Source organism: Muscardinus avellanarius (genome assembly GCF_963383645.1).
Source record: "Muscardinus avellanarius genome assembly, chromosome: 19".
NCBI classification, from domain to species: Eukaryota; Metazoa; Chordata; class Mammalia; order Rodentia; family Gliridae; genus Muscardinus; species Muscardinus avellanarius.
In genome coordinates this window covers 25,922,878-25,946,098 of record NC_137805.1, presented here as the reverse complement: position 1 = coordinate 25,946,098, position 23,221 = coordinate 25,922,878, and the positions used below count along the sequence as shown (strand labels likewise).

General features: G+C 51.7%; 2 protein-coding genes across 2 annotated transcripts; one reads left to right on the top strand and one right to left on the bottom strand.

The window, feature by feature from the left end:
• Positions 1-431: 431 nt before the first annotated feature.
• Positions 432-22,391, top strand: RTF2 (replication termination factor 2; the record flags this gene model as incomplete). The annotated part of the gene is made up of 9 exons (XM_080716588.1): positions 432-500; positions 1,606-1,700; positions 2,612-2,705; positions 7,261-7,400; positions 9,448-9,526; positions 18,766-18,879; positions 21,429-21,483; positions 21,566-21,634; positions 22,219-22,391. The coding sequence occupies 9 exons, from the start codon at positions 432-434 to the stop codon at positions 22,389-22,391; spliced, it is 888 nt and encodes a 295-aa protein (XP_080572714.1).
• On the bottom strand, positions 9,872-14,564 carry LOC308277088 (beta-1,3-galactosyl-O-glycosyl-glycoprotein beta-1,6-N-acetylglucosaminyltransferase 7-like; the record flags this gene model as incomplete). The annotated part of the gene is made up of 4 exons (XM_080716158.1): positions 9,872-10,224; positions 10,752-10,973; positions 11,481-11,576; positions 13,595-14,564. 4 exons carry the CDS (start codon positions 14,562-14,564, stop codon positions 9,872-9,874), a joined length of 1,641 nt encoding a protein of 546 aa, XP_080572284.1.
• Positions 22,392-23,221: the final 830 nt, after the last annotated feature.

The following is a 23,221-nucleotide window of genomic DNA, read 5'->3' as shown; positions in this document are numbered from 1 at the left end:
TGGGACCTGTGACTGCTAACTGGGTGACGGGTCCACCCGGGCCTCGGGTCCGCAGTGACACCGGCTGGAGGCATTTCTGAGTCAACCGGTCCTCCCGGGGCCTGGGCGAGCCATCCTGACCCGCAGCCGAAATCCAGGTGCCGGCGGGAAAGAGGACGGAACCGAGTGGGACCTGCAGCGCGGGACTCGGCCGCGCGCCCCGCCCACACCGCCTGGCCACGCCCAGTTCCCCGGCGACGCTTCCCCTGGCAACCGGCGCTTGGCAACAGCTGCCCCCGCCTCCCGCCCCGGCTCCGCCCCGCCCCGCCCCGCTGCGTCGCGGGGGGCGTGTTGCGTCATCGCCGCGCGCCGGAAGTGGCTGTCGCTTTCGCCCCAGACCACGGAAGTGGAGGCTCCGAGGTTTTGTTGCTGGTTGTGACTCTGGTCTTGCGATGGGTTGCGACGGGGGAACCATCCCTAAGAGGCACGAACTGGTGAAGGGACCGAAGAAGGTTGAGAAGGTCAGCGGCGCGGGTCCGGCGGGGACCGAGGGTGGTGGGAAATGCGACGGTTCCCGGAGCGCGGGCAGGCAGAAAGGGAGCCAGCTGCTCTCTCGTTTCTCGTTCCCACTGCGTTTCTTATTTATTTACTTATTTTTGCGGTACTGGGGATGGAACCCAGGGGCATTCTCCCTCCGAGCTACATCCCCTGCCCTATTCTTTATTTGGAAACAGGACCTCACTGAGTTGTGAAGGGCCTCACTAAGTAGCTGAGGCTGTCCTCGAACCGCGATCATCCTGTCTCAGCCTCCCCAGTGCTGGGATGACAAGCGTGCCCCCCGCGCCCGGCTCATTCCCACTTCTTGATGCCTCTCTTTGGAGTTCATATGATAGTCACAGTCAAACCGCACAGTGGAGAAGGGTTTGGTAAGCCGCCTAGCAGAACAAAAGCTTATTCTTGCTAAATTGGTTATTTTGTGAAGAATTACATAGTGTCTGCGCTGAACTTAAAAAAAAAATCTTCTCGATTCTCAGTCTTTTAAGTTTTGCTAGAACCTTTCCCGTTGTTAGAAATTAATCTGTACTAAGCCGAGCTTGGTGATGCACGTTTGTAAGCCCAGCATTTGGGAGGCTGAGACAGGAGGATCGCGGTTCACGTACAGCCTCAGCTACTTAGTGAGGCCCTCTACAACTCAGTGAGACTCTGTTTCAAAAATAAAGAATAAAAACTAAGGCTGCGGTGTTTCTTGGAGGTAGAAAGCCCCTGAGTTCCATCCCTAGTACCACAAAAGAAATTAATCTGTACTGATTGTTTTCTGTATGGCCTCCTCTAACGTATCGTTAAGATGCAGATGTTAATGTTTTTATGTAGCTTACATAAACAGTTTGACGACTTGATGTAAACTCTTCGTGTCGTGTTTAGATGAGCCTTTATTTGACATAGTATTCATTGAAACTTTTAAAGTTCCAAACTCATGTTCTTTGATTTTAAAAAATCACGTTCTTTGATGAAAATAAAGCATCACAGTGTGGTATTATTAAATAAGCTTTGATATGTAGAACTAATGATCATGTGTCTTTCAGAGCTGAAATTATTGAAGGTTTTTTTTTTTTTTTCATTTATTAGGTTGACAAAGATGCCGAATTAGTAGCCCAATGGAACTATTGTACCCTAAGTCAGGAAATACTGAGACGACCAATAGTTGCCTGTGAACTTGGCAGGTATGGTTTTAAGTCAGGTATGACTTTTTTTTTCAGTGATGATGTAACGAGAATTTTACTGTATAAATAGAGATCTAGAATTATGAAGAGTGAATTACCCCAAGCAAATTTCTGAGGCGTAAGGTTGACATTCGCTGACCATAATTCTGCAGTGTTTTTCTCATTTTGGTTTATTTAATTTGTGGTTTGAAAACTTACAGGTAAATTAAAACTATGCTATATTGTAAATATAAACCATAAAGGAGCCACGTGAATTCGTAGAGAATGGTGTCAAGTAGGGAAAACTGGAGCGTTCATGTCTTTTTTAAAGGGAATTCCTACTCTATTCCAGCCAGTTCTTGAAGATCAGGAATGTGGGCCTATGATTCTGAATCTCCTGGCATTTTCCCTTGGACATAAATATGAAAATATATACCTGTGCACTAAATTTCCCAATTTAAAAGATTCTTGGTTAGGTTACACTTAATCCTTAGACTGCCAGTTTGATACCCTTGATTTAAATGAATTTCTCTCAGAGACGGGCGCGGTGGCCCTCGTTTATAAATACCAGTACTTGGGAGGCTGAAACAGGAAAATCGAAAGTTCACAGCCAGCCTCAGAAATTTAATGAGGCCCTCCATAACTTTGTGAGACCCTGTTTCCAAATAAGAAATAAAATCAGGTTGAAGATGTAGCTCAGAGGTGTAATGCCTCTGGGTTCAATCCCCAGTACCACAAAAAAAAAAAAATTTAATTAATTTCTTTGTATGTTCTAATAGTAGTTGAAGCAGGGTTAAATACACTCTTTAGTGATGCGAATTATTTCTCTTATCAGATGTAGATGACTGGGTGTGTTCAATTCGTTCTTTCTCCTCTCTTTGGTTATTTGAAAGCTGATTGTTGCTATAATATTGTAATCCTTATTCCTGCAGGCTTTATAACAAAGATGCCGTCATTGAGTTTCTTTTGGACAAATCTGCTGAAAAGGCTCTTGGGAAGGCAGCATCTCACATTAAAAGCATCAAGGTGAGTCAGATGACTGAAGTGCTCCAAAGGTGTCAGTAGTGGGGGCTTATAGAATTTGGGTACCCAAGACTCGGTTTAGCTGGGCGTGGTGGGACACACCCATAATCCCAGTACTTGGGAGGCTGAGACAGATAGTTACGGGGTCAAGATCGGGCTCAGCAATGTAGCAAGGGAGACCCTGGTGCAAAACAAAAATAAAAAAGTTCTGAGGGTATAGCTTGGAGGTAGAATACCCCTGGATTTAATCCTTAGTCACACACACACACACACACACACACACACACACACACACACCTAATTTACAATTTGAGATTACAGTCCCGCACAACCACCTAAGGAGAGCTATATTCTCAGGAGATCGTGTGAATCTCAAGCCAGGAGAGCCCACCCGTGTACCTTTGGGCCTTGTAAATCTGTTGCATTTTCGTGTACGTGAATGTACTTTGAAAATTTTTATTGTGCTATATAAGTATTGGAAGGCAATGTTTTTGTAATTGAGAGTCAGCTGCCCAGGGGCTGGTCATGGAGCTCAGCGGTAGAGCACTTGGTACCCTAGCACTGCAAAAAAAAAAAAAGAAAAGAAAAGAAAAGAAGAAAAATATCACCAGATGTGGTGGGGTCCACTTGTAATCCCAGGACTTGGGAAGTTGAGATAGGAGGGGCACAGATTTGAGGCCAACCTCAACAATTTAGCAAGGGCCTTAGCAGCTCAGTGAGACCCTGCTTCAAAATAAAAAATAAAGCCAGGCTTGATGGCTCCTGCTTGTAATCCCAGCACATGGGAGGCTGAGACAAGAGGATGCAGGTTTGCGACCAGCCTCAGCAACTAGTAACTTAGTAAGGCCCTCGGCCACTTACAAGGCAAGGTAAAAAGTAAAATAGGGCTGGAGCTGGAGCTCAGAGGTAGAACGCCCCTGGGTTCGGTTCAGCGCAAGCACCACACTCCCATGAACAGATTCAGTGACTTGACTTAAACTTGGAAGGTACTGTCATAGAATGTAGAGAATTTTCTTGCTAGATCGCTAATAAATTATTGTGGCTATCTTAAACTGTTTACAAGTTCTCATTCACAGTGAAAATCTTTCATGAAAGTGGAAAAACAAATTGTTTTAGTGAAGGAAGTTTGTTGAAGGATAGAATTTTTAAAATCTGGTTTATGGGGAAAAATTAGAATGATAATGAAGCCCCGTAGAACTACCAGGCTGATCAAACCTTCCTCCCACTGTAAGCAGCTCGCATGAGGCCCCGTGGCTCCTCAGTGAGGCACCTAACTAGGTCCAGGGCCAGCTCCCAGTCTAAGGCTTGCGTTTCCTTTCTTTTCTTTTTTTTATTATAGCATTAGGCTTTTTGTTTGGATTCTTGGGGGTATGCTCATTTCAAGCTAATTAATAATTCTTAAATGTAGCTAATAATAGTACTGAAGAAACTGTCATATTTTAGTTGACTTTTACTTTGGAAAGAGAAAAAAAAAATGGGGGGGGACCAGGGACTGAACCCAGGGTATTCTATCACCAAGCTACACCCCCAGCCTTGTTTTATTTTTTATTTTTGAAACAAGAGTCTCACTAAGTTTTGGAGGACCTCACTAAGTAGCTGAGACTGTCTGCAAACCTGTGATCCTCCTGTCTTAGCCTCCAGGTACTGGTATTACAAGTGTGTGCCACCATGCCTGGCTTTGGAGAGAGAATTTATTCCTGAAAAATCTATAGTGGCATGAATTATCTTGCCTAAAATATTCAATTATTATTGAAATTCATTCATACCATTCTATAATTAAAACATATAGCAGGGTGTGGTGGCGCACGCTTGTAATCCCCGCACTTGGGAGGCAGAAACAGGAGGATCACGCAGGTTCGAAGCCAGCCCCACACACAATATATACACACACACACACACACACACACACACACACACACAATATTTAATTTATTTTTTTTGTGTGTGTGTGGTATTAGGAGTGGAACCCAGGGGGCTTTTCTACCTCTGGGCTGTACTCCCAGACCTATTTTATACTTTATTTGGAAACAGAGTCTCACTAAGTTGCTGAGAGCCTCACTAAGTAGCTGAGACTGGCTTTGACCTGTGCGATTCTCCTGTCTCAACCTCCCAAGTACTGGGACTACAAGCGTGCGCCACCACGCCCGGCTTTATTTTATTATGCTTTTTCTTTTTGTGGCACTGGGGATCGAACCCAGGGGCATTTTAACTCTGAGCCATACCTACAGCCATATTCTCTCTCTCTCTTCTTTTTCCTTTGCAGTCCTGCAGATGGAACCCAGGGGCTTTTTACCTCTGGGCTACACTCCCATCCCTATTTTTTATTCTTTATTTTGAAACGGTCTCACTAAGTAGCTGAGAGCTTCACTAAGTAGCTGAAGCTGGCTTCGAACCTACACGATCCTCCTGTCTCAGCCTCCCAAGTACTGGGATTACAAGCATGCCCACCATGCCTGGCGTTTATTTATTATTATTATTTTTAAACGGTTTCACTAAGTTGCAGAGGGCCTCATGAAATTACTGAAGCTGACTGAGAACCTGCAACCCTCCTGTCTCCACCTTCCAAGTACTGGGACTACAAGCTGTGCACCACGCCCGGCTTTTAATTTTATATAGCTGAACGTTTAATGCAAAAACGAGTTCATGCACACGTCTGAAAAACTGGAACAGTAAAGAAAAAGAATTCAAATAGGACAATGCAGATACGTGAGATTGTTACCGCCATTCACAAATAACTCTGGGCAGAGAAGCTTTCTTCCCATGGCGCCCAGCTGCTCTCTGCCGTGTTGAAGTGAAATGGTGGTGTCGGGAGAACGCCCTCTATGCTAAGGTGCAGCCGCGGCATCACACTTGTGCAGCCGAGATCCTGAAAACCCGTACGGCTGTGTCTCGGAGCACAGTGGCATTCCTGGCTAGGATTCTGCCTTAGACTCATGAGGCAAGGCCGGTGGGTTTGACCGGCTGCGCAGCTGTTATGTGAGAGAGGTGGTAGGAATGCAGGGCGGCCCCAGCGAGGCCCATCAGCAGGGAGAGAAAGCGATCCTTTCTGACTGGAGCTAGGCTTTTCCTTAGTGCAGTAATTTTTTTTTTTTAATGTGGTGCTGGTCAAACTCAGGATCTCGCACACACACAAGGGCTCTACTTCTGAGCCCCGACTCTAACCCTGTCCAGTGATTTTGAAAAGATGCTTCTCCTTAAGTTACCTAATACTTACTGCAGCACTGGGAACTGAACCCAGGAACTCGCCACGTGAGGCAGGTGCCCTGTCACTGAGCTACATCCAGCCCAGATAAAGTATTTGTAAGCTAGAAATGGCTCAGCGGGTTCACAGGGGTCTCTGTTTGATGCTGGCTCAGCGTCGGTGTTAGCTTTATGGCGGTGCAGAGTGGCATGCATCCACTAGAAGCCATACTTTGAGGCTGCGTGTGGGTCTTTCTCAGGCGGCAGTATGCAGCGTGCAGCCCCCTGGTGATGTCAGGACCACGCATCCCGGCCCCGAGTCAGATCCGGGCTGTCGGGCGCACTGGTGCTAAGCTCCGCGTCGGGTAAGCTAGGGTGTTAATGCATTGCACCTCACCTCGGGTTTGTGGGGACGGACCCCATCATGAGGTGAGGAGCAGCCGGGCGAGGTGGCGCACACTTGTCATCCCTTGGGAGGCTGAGACAGGAAGCTCGTAGGTTCATGGCCAGCCTTGGCTACTTAGTGAGGACCTCCACGACTTAGTGAGACCCTGTTTCAAATAAAAAATAGGGCTGGGGGTGTAGTGCAGAGGTAGAATGGCCCTTGGTTCAATCCCCAGTACTGAAAAAAAAAAAAAAGTTAAGCATCTGTGTTTGCTAGTCAGTGAATTTTATTATTCTTTTATTATTATTATTTTTTTTTTTTTTTTTTTTGGTGGTACTGGGGGTGGAACCCAGAGGCTTTCTACCTCCGGGCTATACTCCCAGACCTTTTTATATTTTATTTGGAAACAGGGTCTCACTAAGTTGCTGGAAGCCTCACTGAGTAGCTGAGGCTGGCTTCGAACTTGTGCAATCCTCCTGTCTCAGCCTCCCAAGCGCGGGGATTACAAGCATGCACCACCACGCCCAGCTAGTCAGTGAATTTTAAAAGCCCTTTTTTCTATAGTTTATGGTTTAATGTTATAGTCTTGTTTGTTTATTTACTTATTTTGCGGTACTGGGGATTGTACCCAGGGGCATTCTACCTCTGAGCTATGCCCCCGGCCCTATTTTTTATTATTTATTTTGAAACAGGGTCTCACTAAGTTGCAAAGGGCCTCACTAAGTAACCGAGGCTGGCCACAAACCCAGATTCTCCTGTCTCAGCCTCCCAAGCGCTGGGATTACAGGCCTGCGCCACCATGCCCGGCTAAAAGTCCTGTCTTTTTATACATTTGATGATTTAATTGTATAGCCTTGCTTCTTGCTGGTCAGAGGACAGTGTCTGGGAAGAAGCGCTTTGGCTGGGAATTTCTCTGTTGATTCAAGTGGTGGTTAAGGCAGAAGATGATTCATTCACCAAATGATTCTTAGCACATTTCTGGCTTTTTCACAGAACGTGACGGAACTGAAGCTCTCGGACAACCCCGCCTGGGAAGGGGACAGAGGGAGCACAAAGGGAGACAAGCACGACGACCTGCAGCGGGCGCGCTTCATCTGCCCCGTGGCCGGCCTGGAGATGAACGGCCGGCACAGGTCAGCGGCGGCGCGGGCGGGCGGCCGTGGCGTGCCCCCAGTGTCCAGCCCCTCCCGGGAAGCGGGCTCCAGTGTTAGCCTGCTCCTTCCCCCAGTCTCCCCTCTGCCCTGCAGCCCCGTACTGCTGTGGCCTCTGTTCTAGAGAGAAGGGAGACCTAAGACAAGGTAGACCTTGAGAAAGCTCTCACGACCCCTGTGAGCCCTGAGGCTGGGCATTTGACCATCTTACCCTGAGACAGAGGGCAAATGTTTTCCGCGAACAACTCCCATTCCTCAGAAATGCTAAAATAACTCATGCAGCACAGACGTTGCTACAGAAGGTGTGCGTGATCCGCCAGGGCAGGTCCCGGCTAGGCATGGGCACAGCTCTAAATTTAACGCTAAGACATGGCAAATTATTTGTATTTATTATTTGGTGGTACTAGGGTTCCTGGAAGCCCTTCTACCTCCAGGCTACACTCCCAGACCTATTTTTTATATTTTTATTTAGAAACAGGGTCTCCTAAGCCAGCATGGCTGGCTTCCAACCTACGCAATCCTCCTGTCTCCACCTCCCAAGAGCAGGGATTACAAGTGTGCGCCACCACGCCCAGCTAACACATGGCAAATTAAATGGCCTATGGGAGGATGCTTTTTTTTTTTTTTTTTTTTTTTTTTTTGGGGCCGCGACTACAGGTGGAACCCAGAGGCATTCTACCTCCGAGCCACACCCCAGCCCTTTTTATTTCTTTTGAAATAGGGTCTTGCAAGGTTGCTGAGTGTCTCATTAAGTTGCTGAGGCCGTCCTCAGACCTGCCCTCCTGTTTCAGCCACCCTAGGCTTACAGGCGTGTGCCACCATGCCTGGCTTGAGGAAACTCCTTAAAAAATAGAAATGTCGAATGGGCTCATAAGAGAGAGAGTGTGAGAGTGTGTGTGTGTGTGTGTGTGTGTGTGTGTGTGTGTGTGAGAGAGAGAGAGTGTGTGTGTGTGTGAGAGAGAGAGTGTGTGTGTGTGTGTGTGTGTGTGTGTGAGAGTGTGTGTGTGTGAGAGAGAGAGAGAGAGAGAGTGTGTGTGTGTGTGTGTGTGTGTGTGTGTGTGTGTGTGTGTGTGTGTGTGTTGGGGATTGAAGCTAGGGGAGTTCTACATCCACATTACACCTGCAGCCCTATTTTACTTTTTATTTGGAAACAGGGTATCTCTGAGTCGCTGAGACCTGTCAAGTTGCCGAGGCTGGTCTTGAACCTGCGATTCTCCTGTCTCAGCCTGCCTCCCAAGTATTGGGGTTTAGGTGTGCACCACCATGACCAGCTGATTCTTTACTAAATTTGACCAGATTGTCCTTCTAAAATGTGTGCCACCTTCCAATGTATGTGCCTCCGACACATTTGTCCTCAGTTTCCAACTGGAAACCTTTAGTTTTTCATTACTGCCTGATGGGTAAAACATTTGAAATGCATTTCTGTAACCTTGAAGGTTAACAATCTTTTTATGGTTTGGTCTTTATATTTCTCTTGTGAACTACATGTTAATGTTCCTTGTCGTTTTTCTCTTACGTTGCTTACTGTTGATTTTTAAGATCCCCTTCAGATAGTCGTAAAATAAGCTTGAACCTAGCCGGGCGTGGTGGCGCACGCTTGTAATCCCCGCACTTGGGAGGCTGAGACAGGAGGACCACACAGGTTCGAAGCCAGCCTCAGCTACTGAGTGAGGCTCTCAGCAACTTAGTGAGACCCTGTTTCCAAATAAAGTATAAAATAGGTCTGGGAGGATAGCCCGGAGGTGGAAAGCCCCTGGGTTCCACCCTCAGTACCACCAAAAATATATGTACATAATGAGCTTGCACCTCATGCTTATTTAAAATATCTCCTTGCGTTCCTATTATGCCTTTTGACTTTGTGTTTGTAGTTTTAGTTCCATGAAGTTCTGCTTTATTTTGAGCTGACTTTTTACTGGATTAAATCTGACCGTGTCCATCCTTACGGTTTAAACTGAACAAGTGACCATCACTGTGTAGTTGCTCGTTTTACTTCGGGTCTCAGCCGTTCCCCATGTTGGACTCTCCCCAGGTTCTGCTTCCTCCGGCGCTGTGGTTGCGTGTTTTCTGAGCGGGCCTTGAAGGAGATAAAAGCAGAAGTTTGCCACACGGTGAGTCTTGGCTCCTCCTTGCAGTTGGGGAATCTGACGGTTCAGGGCCCTCCTTGTGGTTACTTAGATAAATATCCCTAAGTTCCTTCTGCAGCGTCGGTCTTGTGCGTTCTCGCCCCGGGGCCCGCCTTGCTCTTGCTTGCTGCACGCGCAGGCTCAGGCCTCTGGAGAGCTGAGTGTGCACCGCCTGTGCAGGTCAGCCCCCGCGCGGCCCCCGAGGACTCCCTTCTGGCTGTGGTCGTGGCTGACCGCTCCACCTCCCCAGCACCTGGTCCCCGTTTCTGGACCAGAAGCGTTTGCGGGGCGGACATCCATCCCCCGTCTCCAGGGCATGCGTCTGGGCCTTCACTTGGGTAGCGCCTGCCTCACATGACAGCTCACGGGAAGGCGACGCCGATGGCTGGGCTGTTCCCACGCCAAAGTGGCGCTGAAGCCAGACCGAGCCTTGGAGTCGTCGCCGTCCTGCTGGCCTTGGGAAGCCCGGCCTTCAGTGCCATGGTGCCTGCAGCCCCGGACTGCACCTGACGTATGGACGGACGCGGCTGCTGTTAGGCTCTGCACCGTTTCTCCCGGTTGGGGCTGCTTCTCCACAGCTTTCATAGAGAGGAGCGGCTGTCCTGGGCCGGGGGCTGGCGGGCGGTTATCGTGGAGGGAGACATTTAGGGAGGCCCTGCGCTTGCTTGTGGATTCCGCTCTAGCTGGGAAAAGAGGCACAGATCAGTGACGAGGCTGGAAAAGCTGTGGCAGGTGGGTGGACACACACTGCATGAAACAGCGTGTGAGCTGGGGGTGTGAGCTGAGGCCCAAGGGCGGCGGGAGCCAGCCCGTGAGGCTCCACTACACCTGTCAGGAGGAGCCGCGCACGCAGTAGCTCAGGAGTGGCCGGACCTCATTAGTTCAGGCAACAGAAGGTGCAGCAGAGGTAGAAGGCAGGAGAGAAGATAGAAAGATCGGAGGGCGGAGGGGCGGCCCTCCTGGGCCACGGTGGCCACATTGTTCTTGTGGGTTTTGTTGTAAGGTCAGCGGAAGCCACAGGCAGCTCTCAGCCGGCCCAGGTGCACTTCACATTAAAATGGTCCCCTCTGGAGGAGGCTGGGCCGGAGGAGGCGTTGGGTGACCCTGTGTCCAGGGCTCAGAGGCAGGTGCGAGCTAATGAGGCACTGGAGAAGTTCCTGTCTCAAGGCAGGAAGCAGAGCGACACCCGCCTACAGCTGCGCCCCTCAGCCGTTCAGCTCGGCGCTGAAGCGGCTCTCCGGTTGAAGATGCCAGTGCGCCGCCACTGGGGCCTCCGCCTGCCGCAGGGCCCGGAGTCGCAGGCGCCACTCCAGGCACGTGACCACCAGCGGGTCGGCCGTGGGCTCTACCTTGCTGGCAAAGAGAGCGGGCGCCCGAATGATCCAGGGCAGGTCTCCCGGCCCGTACACACAGGCGTCCTGCGCGTAGTGGCCTGCGAGAAGAACGCAGAAACTCAGCTGACTGTTTTTCCACCAGCTCGTATTCACACAAGTGTGTGTGTGTGTGTGTGTGTGTGTGTGTGTGTGTGTGTGTGTGTGTGTAAAAACTGACAACCAGCCAGCTGGGTCTTCACCAATTCATAATTAAACATGGTCGTCAGTCTCCCCCCACCTGTATTGAGGTGGCACCTGTCTAGTTTTGTAAAATTTGAAGGTGTGTTGGTTTGGGTTTCTTTTTGGGGGGTGGGGTGTTACTGGGGGTAGAACTCAGGTGTGTGTGTGTGTGTGTGGTATTTGGGGGGGGGGGGGCTTCCTGCCTCCAGGCTGCACTCCCAGACCTATTTTATACTTTATTTGGAAACAGGGTCTCACTGAGTTGCTGAGAGCCTCACTCAGTAGCTGAGGCTGGCTTTGAACCTGTGATCCTCCTGTCTCCGCCTCCCAAGCGCGGGGATGACAGGCGTGCGCCCCACACCCAGCGGTTTGGGTTTTGTTTTTACCTTTACATCCGTGGTGAACACTTCCTTCTTCCCTTCTCCACTTAATGGCGCGGATGTTTCCTTCCCAAGCGGCCTCTGGTGCGGCACCCGGGGCATCTGGGGGGACAGAATCCGCACACGCTGAGGAGCGTGATTGCTGGGTGCTGTGTGTGTGTGTGTGTGTGTGTGTGTGTGTGTGTGTGTGTGTGTGTGTGTGTGTTACCGGGTTTGAACCCAGGAGCTTTCAACCTCTGAGCTTCCTGAGCCCTGTTTTACTTTTGCTTCTGAAGCGGGGTCTCACCCAGCTGGCTGCTGAGGCCGGCCACCACCCTGCCTCCCAGAGCTGGGCTCGAGGCCAGCGCCACCGCTTCCTTGTGCTCCGAGTTGTTGGCCCTCACCTCGCCCCCCCCCTGGAGACAAGGTGATGAGCGAGAAGGATGGAGGGACTGTCCAGCCTGGGCCCGCGTGTTCCGTTTGCTGACAGGCAGCGCTCGAGGCGGGGCAAGCGGCGTTGCTGGGCTGAGCAGCACCTCTGTGCACCCAGCTTCCTTCCCATGCCGTGTGCCTAGGGGCTCGTCGTGACCATGTCGGGACTCTACTCTGACTTCTCTACCCGCCCTCCCAGGTGACCTGCAAGTGGGACTTGCCCTGGGGCCGAGGGTCACAGAGTGGGCCCACTGCTTCCGCTGGACCTGGTGCTTGCACCACCTCTGGACTGATGAGCTTAGCTCCTCCAGCTGAAGCTGTGCTCTCTAAAGGGGCAGGTCAGCCCTTCACAAAGAAAACGTACTTAGGTCCACTCAAAGGAAGCATCAAGCTGGGCGTGGTGGCACGCTTGTAATCCCCGTGCTTGGGAGGCTGAGACGGGAGGATCACACAGGTTCGAAGCCAGCCTCAGCTACTTAGGCTCTCAGCAACTTAGTGAGACCCTGTTTCCAAATAAAACAAAATACGTCTGGGAAGTTGGGCGTGGTGGCGCACGCTTGTAATCCCCGTGATTGGGAGGCTGAGACAGGAGAATCGCACAGGTTCGAAGCCAGCCTCAGCTACTTAGTGAGGCTCTCAGCAACTTAGTGAGACCCTTTTTCCAAATAAAATATAAAATAGGTCTGGGAGTATAGCCTGGAGGTAGAAAAGCCCCTGGGTTCCACCCCCAGTACCACCAAAAAAAGAGGCATCAGATTCCCCGCTGCCTGAGAACCTATCTGAAATATGAGATTGGTCACAAAGACACTCCAGTTTTAATATTTTTCATTCATAAAGACCCCTTAGCACAGGGCCTGACACTAGCAGCTGCCCAATAGAAGTTACCAAGTGAATGAGGACTTGAGGGCTTTTTTTTTTTTTTTTTTCTTTTGCAGTACTGGGGATGGAACCCAGGGCCATTCTACCGCCCAGCTACACCCACAGCCCTATTTTTTATTCTTTATTTTGAAACAGGGTCTCACTGAGTTGCAAAAGGCCTCACTAAGTAACTGAAGCTGTTTGCGAACCATGATCTTCCTGTCTCATCCTCCCAAATGCTGGGATTATAAGTGTACACCACCACACCCAGCTTATGAGGACCTTTCAAGGTTGAGGAGCGCAGCGCTGGTGCTACTTTCTGGAGAGGAGACAGAAGGCCGCTCAGAAGCCGCTTACACACTCAGGAGCGTGGCTTTCTTGGCTGAATCCAGACCATCAAAGCCAAAGGCCGCCCTGCATTCATTCCCACGTGGGAAGTCTTGTTCACGGAGGAACAGAGAAATAACTGACTAGAAAGAACCTTTTGTACAGACTGGAACTCCTAGCCAGGCATGGTGGTGCACGCCTGTAATCCCAGTGCTTGGGAGGCTGAGACAGGAGGATCACAGGTTCGTGGCCAGCCTCAGCTACTCAGTGAGGCCCTCCGCAACTCAGTGACACCCTGTTTCCAAATAAAGAATAAAAAATAGGACTGGGGGTGTAGCTCAGGTAGAATGTTCCTGGGTTCAATCTCCAGTACAATAGATGATGGATGGATGGATAGATAGATAGGGCTGGGGTGTAGCTCAGAAGTAAGACACCTATGGGTTCAGTCCCCAGTACCAGTAAATAAGGACTGGAGCTCGCGCATCGCCTCTGACTCTGGCCCCTCGTAGTCGGGTCCCTCTTACCGCTCAGTCGGTTCAGGGTCACCCAGTAATGGCGCTCCGGGCTGTGGATGCCTCTGGACCAGTCTAGCATGTCTTTTGCACGGCTGTCAGTCAGAACAAAGTCTACGAACTTTCTTGTAAGCGCATAGTAAGCACTTCCAAAGTAAACTGTTAAGTTACAAGCTGGTTTGTGTTTGAACCTCTTGCTTGGGGATACGTAGACACCTCCCTCGGGGCTGGACTCAGGATGGCTTCCGCTTGTCTTGGAGCTGACGTCTGGTGGTTGGATCACTCCAGGAGTGATGCTTTTATTATCCCACTTGCTTCTGATGTGATGTATGATCTCCTTGTTGGTTTTGATTGGAAAATCCTGCCCACAAAGGTTAATGACATAGTTCCATTGGACTTTGGATTGGACTAGGTCTTTCATGCAGTTAATGTCTGCCTGCAGTGTTGTAAGAGCAGCAGAAGCTGCCTTCTGTCCCCTTGATGAGATAAAGATGTTCTCAAAACAGTTAGCCAGGGTTTGCACCGCGGTCTGGTACTTCTTTGGGGCCTTCTCGTCAACGTGGATACAGTAAGCATTTTGAGGCATGTAAAGGGCTCTGAGGAGCTGTACAAACGTGGCCAGCTGCTTAGGGATGGTTACGATGTATGCCAAGGAGAAGTTGCCTTCTTCCGCAGACAGGGGTGCGGTTATGAAACGCAGCCCCTGGACAAGCTTCGAGCAGTTCCCTGGCGTACGTAAGTGAGCAAGGATTCCCGATGTGTGAGGGTTCTTACAGAATTGTGCAATGTGGGGGGCTGCCTCCTTCCCTTCAAATAAAGCCGAACACAGCTCATCTGGATAGAAGCCACATTCCACCGCCGCCGGGTAGGTGGGCTCCTCCTCTGGTTCCTCGGGAGCTGGCTCCCTTAAGTAAAGCAAAGCAAAGACACAAATCCCTACGCACACGAGGAGCCCGGGCTTCGTGGCTCGGAGTGGGCTCATGTTTTGCGCTCCGAGTGCATTCTTACTACTGTAGCTTGAGACTTCGTTTTCCGTTAAGCTTCCTAAAAGAACGACAGATTGTACAGGGTGTTATAACTGTTTCCCTCGACTTCACTGAAGTGCACTAAGCTATGTGTACTTAAAGTTCATAGTTTGACCAGTAAGTTTGAGACGGGATCTGAGTAGACGAGGCTGGACTGCCACTCTCCTGCCGCAATCTGCGGGTGGCTGGACTTGGCCAGCTTTGATGGGTGTGTGCACCCGTGAAGCCGTCACTGCAGCGGAGATGAGCATGTTCCTCTCCTCGAGGTTCCTTTTGCCCTTTCAACTCTTCCCTTTCCATCCCCGTCTCTGGGCAATCACTGATAAGCTTCCTATCTGGATTAGTTTGCCTGTGTGTGTGTGTGTGTGTGTGTGTGTGTGTGTGTGTGTGTGTGTGTGTTACTGGAAATGGAACTCAGAGACCTTCTACCCCCAGGCTGCATCCTCAGACCTGTTTTATTTTTTATTTGGAAACAGGGTCTTGCTCTGTTGCCGAGCCTCGTAATTTGCTCGTAATTTGCTGAGGCTGCTTTGAACCTGCGATCCTCCTGTCTCAGCCTTCCAAGTAAAGGGATTACAAGCGTGCGCCACCATGCCCGGCATCAGATTACTTTGCTCATTCTAAAATTGTATCCATCGGGGTGTGGTGGTGCACACTCGTAATCCCAGTACTCAAGAGGCTGAGACAGGAGGGTCACAGGTTTGAGGACGGCCTCAGCAAGTAGTGAGACTATCATCAACCTAGTGAGACCCTATTTCAAAATAAAAATAAAAACTAGGGCGAGGGGTACAGCTCAGAGGTAGAATGCCACCGGTTTAATCCCCAGTACCAAAAATACATAAACAAAAGTCTTGTTATGCGTTGAGCGCAGTGGGGCGTGCCTGTAATCCCAGTAGGCTGAAGCAGCAGGATCTCAAGTTCAAGACCAGCCTCAGCAGCTCAGTGAGACCCGATTTCAAAACAAAGGGCTGGTGGTGTAGCTCAGGAGGAGAATGCGCCTGGGTCAAAGCCCCAGAACCATAAATAAATAAAGTCAAATTCATTATAGTGTATAGATTTTCCTATCTGTTCTCTTAAAATAAACAGAGCCTGTATTGTAAACATAGAGACTGAGTAGGAACGAGGCACCTTCTTAAAATGAATCGAAAGTAGAGCTTTCCCTGGTGTTCAGAACGTTTGGTGACGGGTAACCATACACTGCGCCAGTGCATTTGCTGCCATTGTGGCTTCAGTTGGGCAGCAGGAGTTGGGGTCTCGCTTCCTGGTCTTGGTCCTGGTGCGGGCCAGCCCCTCCGCACTGGCAGACAGTGCTGTGTGACCCTGGAGGGCAGTGTCCAGGCCAGGGGGCTTCTCTGTCTTATGGAGACAGTGGGTGACGAGGGCGGCCTCAGCGCGCTGCCCTCCGAGGGCTCGCTGTCCCTGCGGCCTGCTTGTCTGGCTCGGTGGCCCAGAGTGGGCGCGGCTGCAGCGCAGTGGGAGGGAGCTGGGTCAGCGCGGCCACCCTCTGGGGAGGGTCTTGAGGACGGGCGCCCCCGGGAGCCGCAGCCTGGGCTGTTCCCAGTGCGGCAGCCGCGGCCTGGGGATCCCGTGTCTATGTCGTGGCGTCAGCGTTTTCACCCGAGAATGAAAGTATATTTATTAAACATGTGACTTTCTAACACTAAATTAACATCCAGGAAATGTGGGTCGTGCCTTCCAGGTGTGAACAGCCTGCGCTTCTAAAGCAGTGCATCTTACTGCTCTTTTGAACCATTTTTTCCTCCACAGAATGTTATATTTAAGTATTTCTTTCCTGGAGTGGTGTGCCGCTGACTCGAGACTCCAGGCCGCCTCTGCTGCGCGCTTAACCCAGACCCCCACGGCCACGCAGGGACATTTCATGTTCATTGTTCTTGTCATTTCTCGGCTTAAGCTAATGTCCAGTGCACCCTCAACATTAGCAGAGTTTTCTAGAACCATAAGTTTATCATATTAGTTGAGCTGATTTTGAACTCAAAGGCTGTCCACCTGTCCAGTAAAATGGATGTCTTAATCACAACATACTTATTCCTGTGACCTGTATAAATGTTCTTAGCCTTTTTTTTTTTTTTTTTGGTACTGAAGATGGAACCCAGATAAATTCTACCTCTGAGCTACATCCCCAGACCGATTTTATTTTATTTTTATTTTGAAATAGGGTCTCAATCCCTAAGTTGCCAAGGCTGGTCTCGAACCTGCAGTCCTCCTGTCTCAGCCTCCCAACTACTGGGATTACAGGTGTGCACCACCGTGCCCGGCTTTCCTAGCCATTTTGCTGTCCTCTCAGACACCGACCCCTTGTTTCCATTGTTGATACAAAGTGAGGACAAAGAAATGGACGTGGCCTTGGGGCTGGCCCGGTTCTTCCCATGAGGAATTAATTAGCAGGGGATGCGGTTCCTTACTTGATTTTCTTGATCTTGGGGATTGAACCCAGAGGCATTCAGCCTCTGAGCTATACCTCAGCCCTTTTCTTTTGCGACAAGGTCTTGCTAGGGTGGTGAGGGTCTCCCTAAATTGCCAGGTCTGCCCCAGAACCTGTGATCCGGCCTCCCAAGTACAGGGATCACAGGCCTGCACCACCCCACCCAGCCACCAAACGGTAGCATTCTACCCTGAAAAATCTATTTCAGATCATGAAAACATTCCACTTCTATTTTCTTTGGCTTAGGCAAAAGAAAAGGAAAGAACGTGCCTGCAAATCTGCATTCCAGATGTTACTGACAGGCCAGGGTTCCATGTTAAAGCCATAGAAGGGGCAAAGAAGAACATATGTGACTTCAAAAATACTGCCCAGCTCGCTCCCGCCAGGCCCATGCCTGCGAGGTTCAATCTTACCAGAGGACTTGCCGCGCTGGGTGGGCCCGCGCTGAGTGGGGCCGTGCCGGGTGCAGGTCTCCAGCCGCGCCTCTTCCCTGCACCGCCGCCGCCTGCCCTGCAGAGTTGCCTGGCGGCCGTGTGGACTCTGCGTCCCTGGAGGCTGCTCTTGTTGACTGTGACATGTGGGTGGAAAAAGAGCCGCTGCTTTTGCTTCTCTGAGTATTTCTTCGGGACCGAAATTGTTGCTAACAAACAAACAGGACGGCCTTTGCACTAAAGGGATAGCACGGGCCTTTCTCAACTCTCATGGCTTCCTGAGTGGCGTGGGGAAGGCGCAGAGCTGTCAGCGCGGCTCACAGGGCACCTGACTCGGGCTGGCTCGCTCCATCCCTTCCCCACGCACCTCTTTTCCTTCTCACCTTTGCCTGCTTGGCGTCCTTCTTTTCTTTCCGTCTTTTTTTGGCAGGCCTAGGAGCATTTTTGTCTCTGAGCCACACCCCCAACCCTATTTTATTTTTTATTTTGAAACAAGATCTTGCTAATTTATCGGGGCTGGCTACAAACCTGCAGTCCTCTTGTCTCAGCCTCCCAGATGCCAGGATTACAGCTGCGGGCCACGCCCGGGCACTTGTCCTCTCAGGTTAAAGGCTCTCACAGCTGGGCATGATGGTGCACCCTGTGATCCCAGTGCTTGGGAGGTTGAGATGGGAGGATCACAGGTTCAAGCACAGCCCCTGCATGTAGTGAGACTAGCATCAACCTAGCGAGACCCAATTTCAAATTAAAAATAAAAAAATAGGGCTGGGATTGTGGCTCAGAGGTAGGATGCCCCTGGCTTCAGGCCCCAGTAACAACAAAATAAAGGCTCTCGCACCTGCAGGTGATCTGTTAGATCACCTTGGACAGACCTATTAAGAGTGGAGAAGCTGCCGGGCATGGAGGCACGCGCTTGTCATCCCAGTACTTGGGAGGCTGAGACAGGAGGATCTGGGTTTGCGGACAGCCTCAGCCACTTAGTGAGGCCTCCACAAGTGAGACCCTGTTTCAAAATAAAGAATAAAAAATAGGGCTGGGGATGTAGCTTGGAAATAGAAAGCCCCTGAGTTCCATCCCCAGTACTGCAAAAAGAGAGAGAAGGAGGGAGGGAGGAAAAAGGGCTGAGGGTAGGATGCCCTTTGGTTCCATCCCCAGTACCAAAGAGAAAGGAGTCACAGCCCTAACGGCCCTGGACACACGGCCCCCAAGCTGCGAACAGAGCTGGGACGGCCGGGCCTGGACTGCTCCTCTCACGGCGACACTGTCCCCTCCTCCCCTCTCCAGTGCGGCGCTGCCTTCCAGGAGGAGGACGTCATCGTGCTCAACGGCACCAAGGAGGACGTGGAGCTGCTCAAGAGCCGCATGGAGGAGCGCCGGCTGCGGGCCCGGCTGGAGAAGGTAGGCGGGGGCCCCCTGTGCGCACGCGTGGGCCGAGCCAGGTCCTGGGTTGGGGGCTGCGTCCCGGAGCAGCGGGGGCCTCGCTCAGCGAGAGGCCGCAGCGGGCAGTCCCCATGCGGGCGCCCGTGGGCTCTGCTCCCGCGGGGCACATGCATCACATGCCAGCGTGGATGACGGGTCTTTTTTTCGTGAGCGGTAAATTTTTTGTTCTTAATGAAAAAGTTAGGCTCAGGGAATACTTGAAAGAAAGCTTTATACGATGAGCATTTAAACAAATGAGCGCTCGGGGCGGGCGCGACGGGCACGCTGTGAGCCCCAGGCCTGTTCGCGGGAGGCCTCAGCTACTTAGGGAGGCCGCTTGCAGCTCAGTGAGACCCTGTTGCAAAATTTTAAAAAGACTGAAAAAATAGGGCTTGGGTTTATCTCAGAGGTAGAATGCCCCTGGGTTCCATCCCCAGTACCACAAAAAATAAATAAATAAAAGTAAAAAAACAAGGGTGTGCTCAGGTGCCGGAAGCGGAGCGGTAGTGCGGGGGCTTGGCTTGTGGGGGCCTCAGCGTGCCCGCCGAGGCCGCAGCACCTGGGGCACGCCCAGACTTCTCATGTCAGGAAAGAAAGGACAGGACCCTGTCACCCTGGAATTGTACGTAATTCGTAGTTGCTAGGCTTCAGAAAGCTGAGAGTTGACCGTGTGCTTATTTTTCTTATACACGGGCCCAGAAATGTCAGAAAGCCAGACCCGTTGACGTCTCCTTCTCTGGCGCTTTAACCAGGTAGAAAATAACCCAGGTCAAGGGTTCTGTGGTACAAAGAGTGACGCCCAGACTCCGCAGCCGAGCGCTGGTAGACTGTTCCGTGGGCAGTTTCACACGGTGCTGATCAGCACTGGAGGAGGCTTCTCGGCGTTGACCGTCTGGCCACGTGCTCACTTAAATTCTGTTAAGGTTTAAAATCAGGTGTGTCTGTTGATTCTGAGTTGGTGGTCTAAATTATTATTATAAGAGTAAAAAGAAGAAGAAGAAAATTGAAGCCTCTTTAACAACTAGCTGGCCATGGTGGCGCACACCTGGAATCCCAGGGCTTGCGGGGCAGGAGGGTCACAGGATCAAAGCCGGCCTCAGCAACTTAGGCTCTCAGCAACCGAGTGAGACCCTGTTTCAAAATAAGAACAAGAACAAGAAGACTGGGGCTGTAGCCAGACGTATGATGCCCTGGGTTCAATCCCCAGCATCACAAAAAGAGGGGGAAGGGGAAATTGATTTTTTTTTTTTTTTTTTTTTTGGTACTGGGGATGGAACCCAGGGGCATTCTCCCTCTGAGCTACACTGCCAGCCCTATTTTTTATTCTTTATTTTGAAACAGGGTCTCACTGAGTTGCAAAGGGCCTAAGTAGTGAGGCTGGCTTCGAACCTGCGTGATCCTCCTGCCTCAGCCTCCCAAATGCTGGGATGACAAGCGTGCGCCACCACGCCCGGCTTGGAAATTGGTATTTTAAAGGAAACTACTAGAGATCATCCTGCAGTCGGTGAAGCAGGCTTTCTGCCAAGTTGTTGAAAGCCCGGTGGAACTAACCTGCCCCTCTCTGCAAAATACTCCCTGGTGCTTGGGTGAATCCTCCTAGATACTGCTGCCAAGATACAAAATATTTCCCAAATAGACTCCCAGCTGGAGGCACCACAGCGTTCCCTCTGCCTCCCTGCTGCAAGTGCAGCCAAGTAACTCTCCTCCCAGTGGAGGGCTTAGAAATGAATCCTCTCCACCTTGGGAGGACGGCAACCTTTGCAGACACGCACGCCTGCATCAGGCGTGCAGCAAGCAGGTTTGTGCTTTGTTCCAGCTGCTAGGTCACATGACCAGTTCAAGGCCGCTGGCTGCCAAAGGGCTTTTGGGAATGTTGGCTGGAGGCGGGGCCTTCTGAATAAATAGGCTGCAGGTGTCTTCAGCGCCACCTTTTGGGTCCTGGGGAAATGACGTCTCAAATTGAGTGACATTCCTACTCAAGGTTTCTGCAACCGAGTCTGTGCAAACACAGCTGTGTTGTTTCAGCTTGGTTAGTGCATTTTTTGTAGTCTTACAAGAATAACTATTTTGAGTCACAAAAGCTGGTGCCTAAAAAACTCCAGCAAGAATGATCCGGAGTCCAGGGGAGTTGGCCAGAGGTTCCGCAGTAGAAGCCTCCAGGCCTTGTAGCTAAATAAACAAGTATCAAAGCAGTGTGACAGCTTTGAAGACGAGTTACCAGAACGGTGGGATTGGTACATGTTTGTGCTGGCGAGACTCCACAGCACGGCCTGGTTCACGTTGCGTTCATGTGCGTTAATGCCGACTTGTCACCAAAGCCTGTCACCTCGCTTGGAGTTCTCTAAGCGTCAAGCCAGCAAGGCCTGCCGTCGCCCTGCGGGAGGCGCACCTGCGCAGGGTAAGGCTCGCTGAGCGGCCACGGTGAGTCCTGCCTCCCGCGAGGTGCCTCCTGTCACGGGCGCCAGCCCTGGCGGCCCGCTGCTGGTCACCCCTCTGAGCGCACCTCCAGCACCATCTTTCTTTTTCAGAAAACAAAGAAGCCCAAGGCGGCAGAGTCGGCCTCGAAGCCCGATGTCAGCGAGGGTAAGGTGCCGGGCCGGCGTCCTGCGCGAGTTGGCTTCGCTCGCTGAGCTGCTCGTGGTTTCACTTACTGTGTTTCCCACAGGATGCCCAGGGCCATCCAGAGTGAAGGCGGGCAAGGCCGAGGCGCCTGGCCTGGAGGAGAAAGCCGCAGGTGCGTCCCGCCGCAGGGAGGGCGGGAGGGAGCGCGCCGTCCAGGGCTCTGCAGGGGCAGCGCACCTGCCCAGGAAGCCCTCAGTGCCAGCCAGAGAGGCCCCCAGGGCTGGGGGACTGCGGCATGGCAGCCGGGTACGGCTGGCGTTCTCGACATGCTCCACTCGGAGCCCTGTCTCAAAGCCTGCCTCCTGGCCGAGGGCCAGAGCCTCTGAAACGCACTGGCGTTAACTCAGGAAAGTAGCATGTATTTTACCAGAAGGAAAACCCAAAGTGATGGGGTAAAAGAGATGTCACTGTACGTCTGTGGAGCTCTCCGCGGGCGGCCATGCCGGATCCCCGCCTGCCTGGCTGCCCGCCCGGCTTCCAGTGCCCCCAGGGCACCTCTCAGAGCTGCCCCGGGCAGAAGCAGCTGGCGGGTGTCCTGTGACGGGGCTTGGGCTAGTTTTACAATAGTTAGGAGTATGTTGCGCCATTCCTCCCAGCAAGTCGGAGGCCGCAGGTCAGCAGCTGGCCTGTTCCTCCTAGCTGTGATGACGGGCAGTGGGCCTCTGCCGCTCCTGAGGGGTCTTTTTGCTTTTCCAGCCGGGAGCTCCGCGGCGAAGGCTGTGAGGCCGCCGGGTGCAGCCGCCAAGCGCTCCATCGCCGACAGCGAGGAGTCCGAGACCTACAAGTCGCTCTTCACCACGCACAGCTCGGCCAAGCGCTCCAAGGAGGAGTCGGCCCACTGGGTCACCCACACGTCCTACTGCTTCTGAGGCGCCCGCAACCGTGCCCGCCCAGGGCCCCGCGGGCGCCCGCCTGGTCATATAAAGTTGTCCTGGTCAACCTTCCAGTGTGTGTCTCGTGGTGCGGGCCTGGGCTGGGGCGAGGGAGGGCACGCGGTGGCCTCAGCGACGTCAGCCTGTGCCCAGGGCGTGGGCGAGCTCCCCTCCACCCGCGGCCGGAATGGCGCGCTGCCGCGCTTGGCCCTGAGACCCCGGGCACCTCAGCTGTGTGGGCAGTGCGCTTGGACACACATTTCAATATTTTGCTGCCGATGCCATGTTAAGTTGGCCGGTGAGCTGAGCCCTTGCGTGGATCTCAGATGCAGCCGCCGCTGGCGTCTTTGACAGGCATCGTCCCACCGCGGCCAGCCGTGTCTGGCACCTGGGGAGTCTTTCTGTTTTATGTACCCTAATGTTTTGGTAAGAGAATTGGCTGGGTGAGGTAGCGCACACCTGTGATCCCAGTACTTGGGAGGCAGAGATTGGAAATGCAGGTTGGAACACAGTCTCAGCAAGTAGTGAGACTCATCAACCTAGGGGGCCCTGTTTCAAAATGAAAATGAGCCGACCGTGGTGGCACACGCCTTTGTGATCCCAGTACTTAGGATGCCAGGCAGATTGCAGGTTTGCAGCCAGTCCCAGCTGTGAAGTGAAGCTGTTTCAAAATAAAGACTAAAAGATAGAGCTGGGGGTGCAGCGCAGAGGTAGAATGCCCTGGGTTCCATCCACAGTTCCCAAAAAAATATAAAAAATAAAAATAAAGGAGGGCCAGAGGTGTGGCTCAGAGGTCGAATGCCCCAGGGTTCAGCCCCCAGTACCAA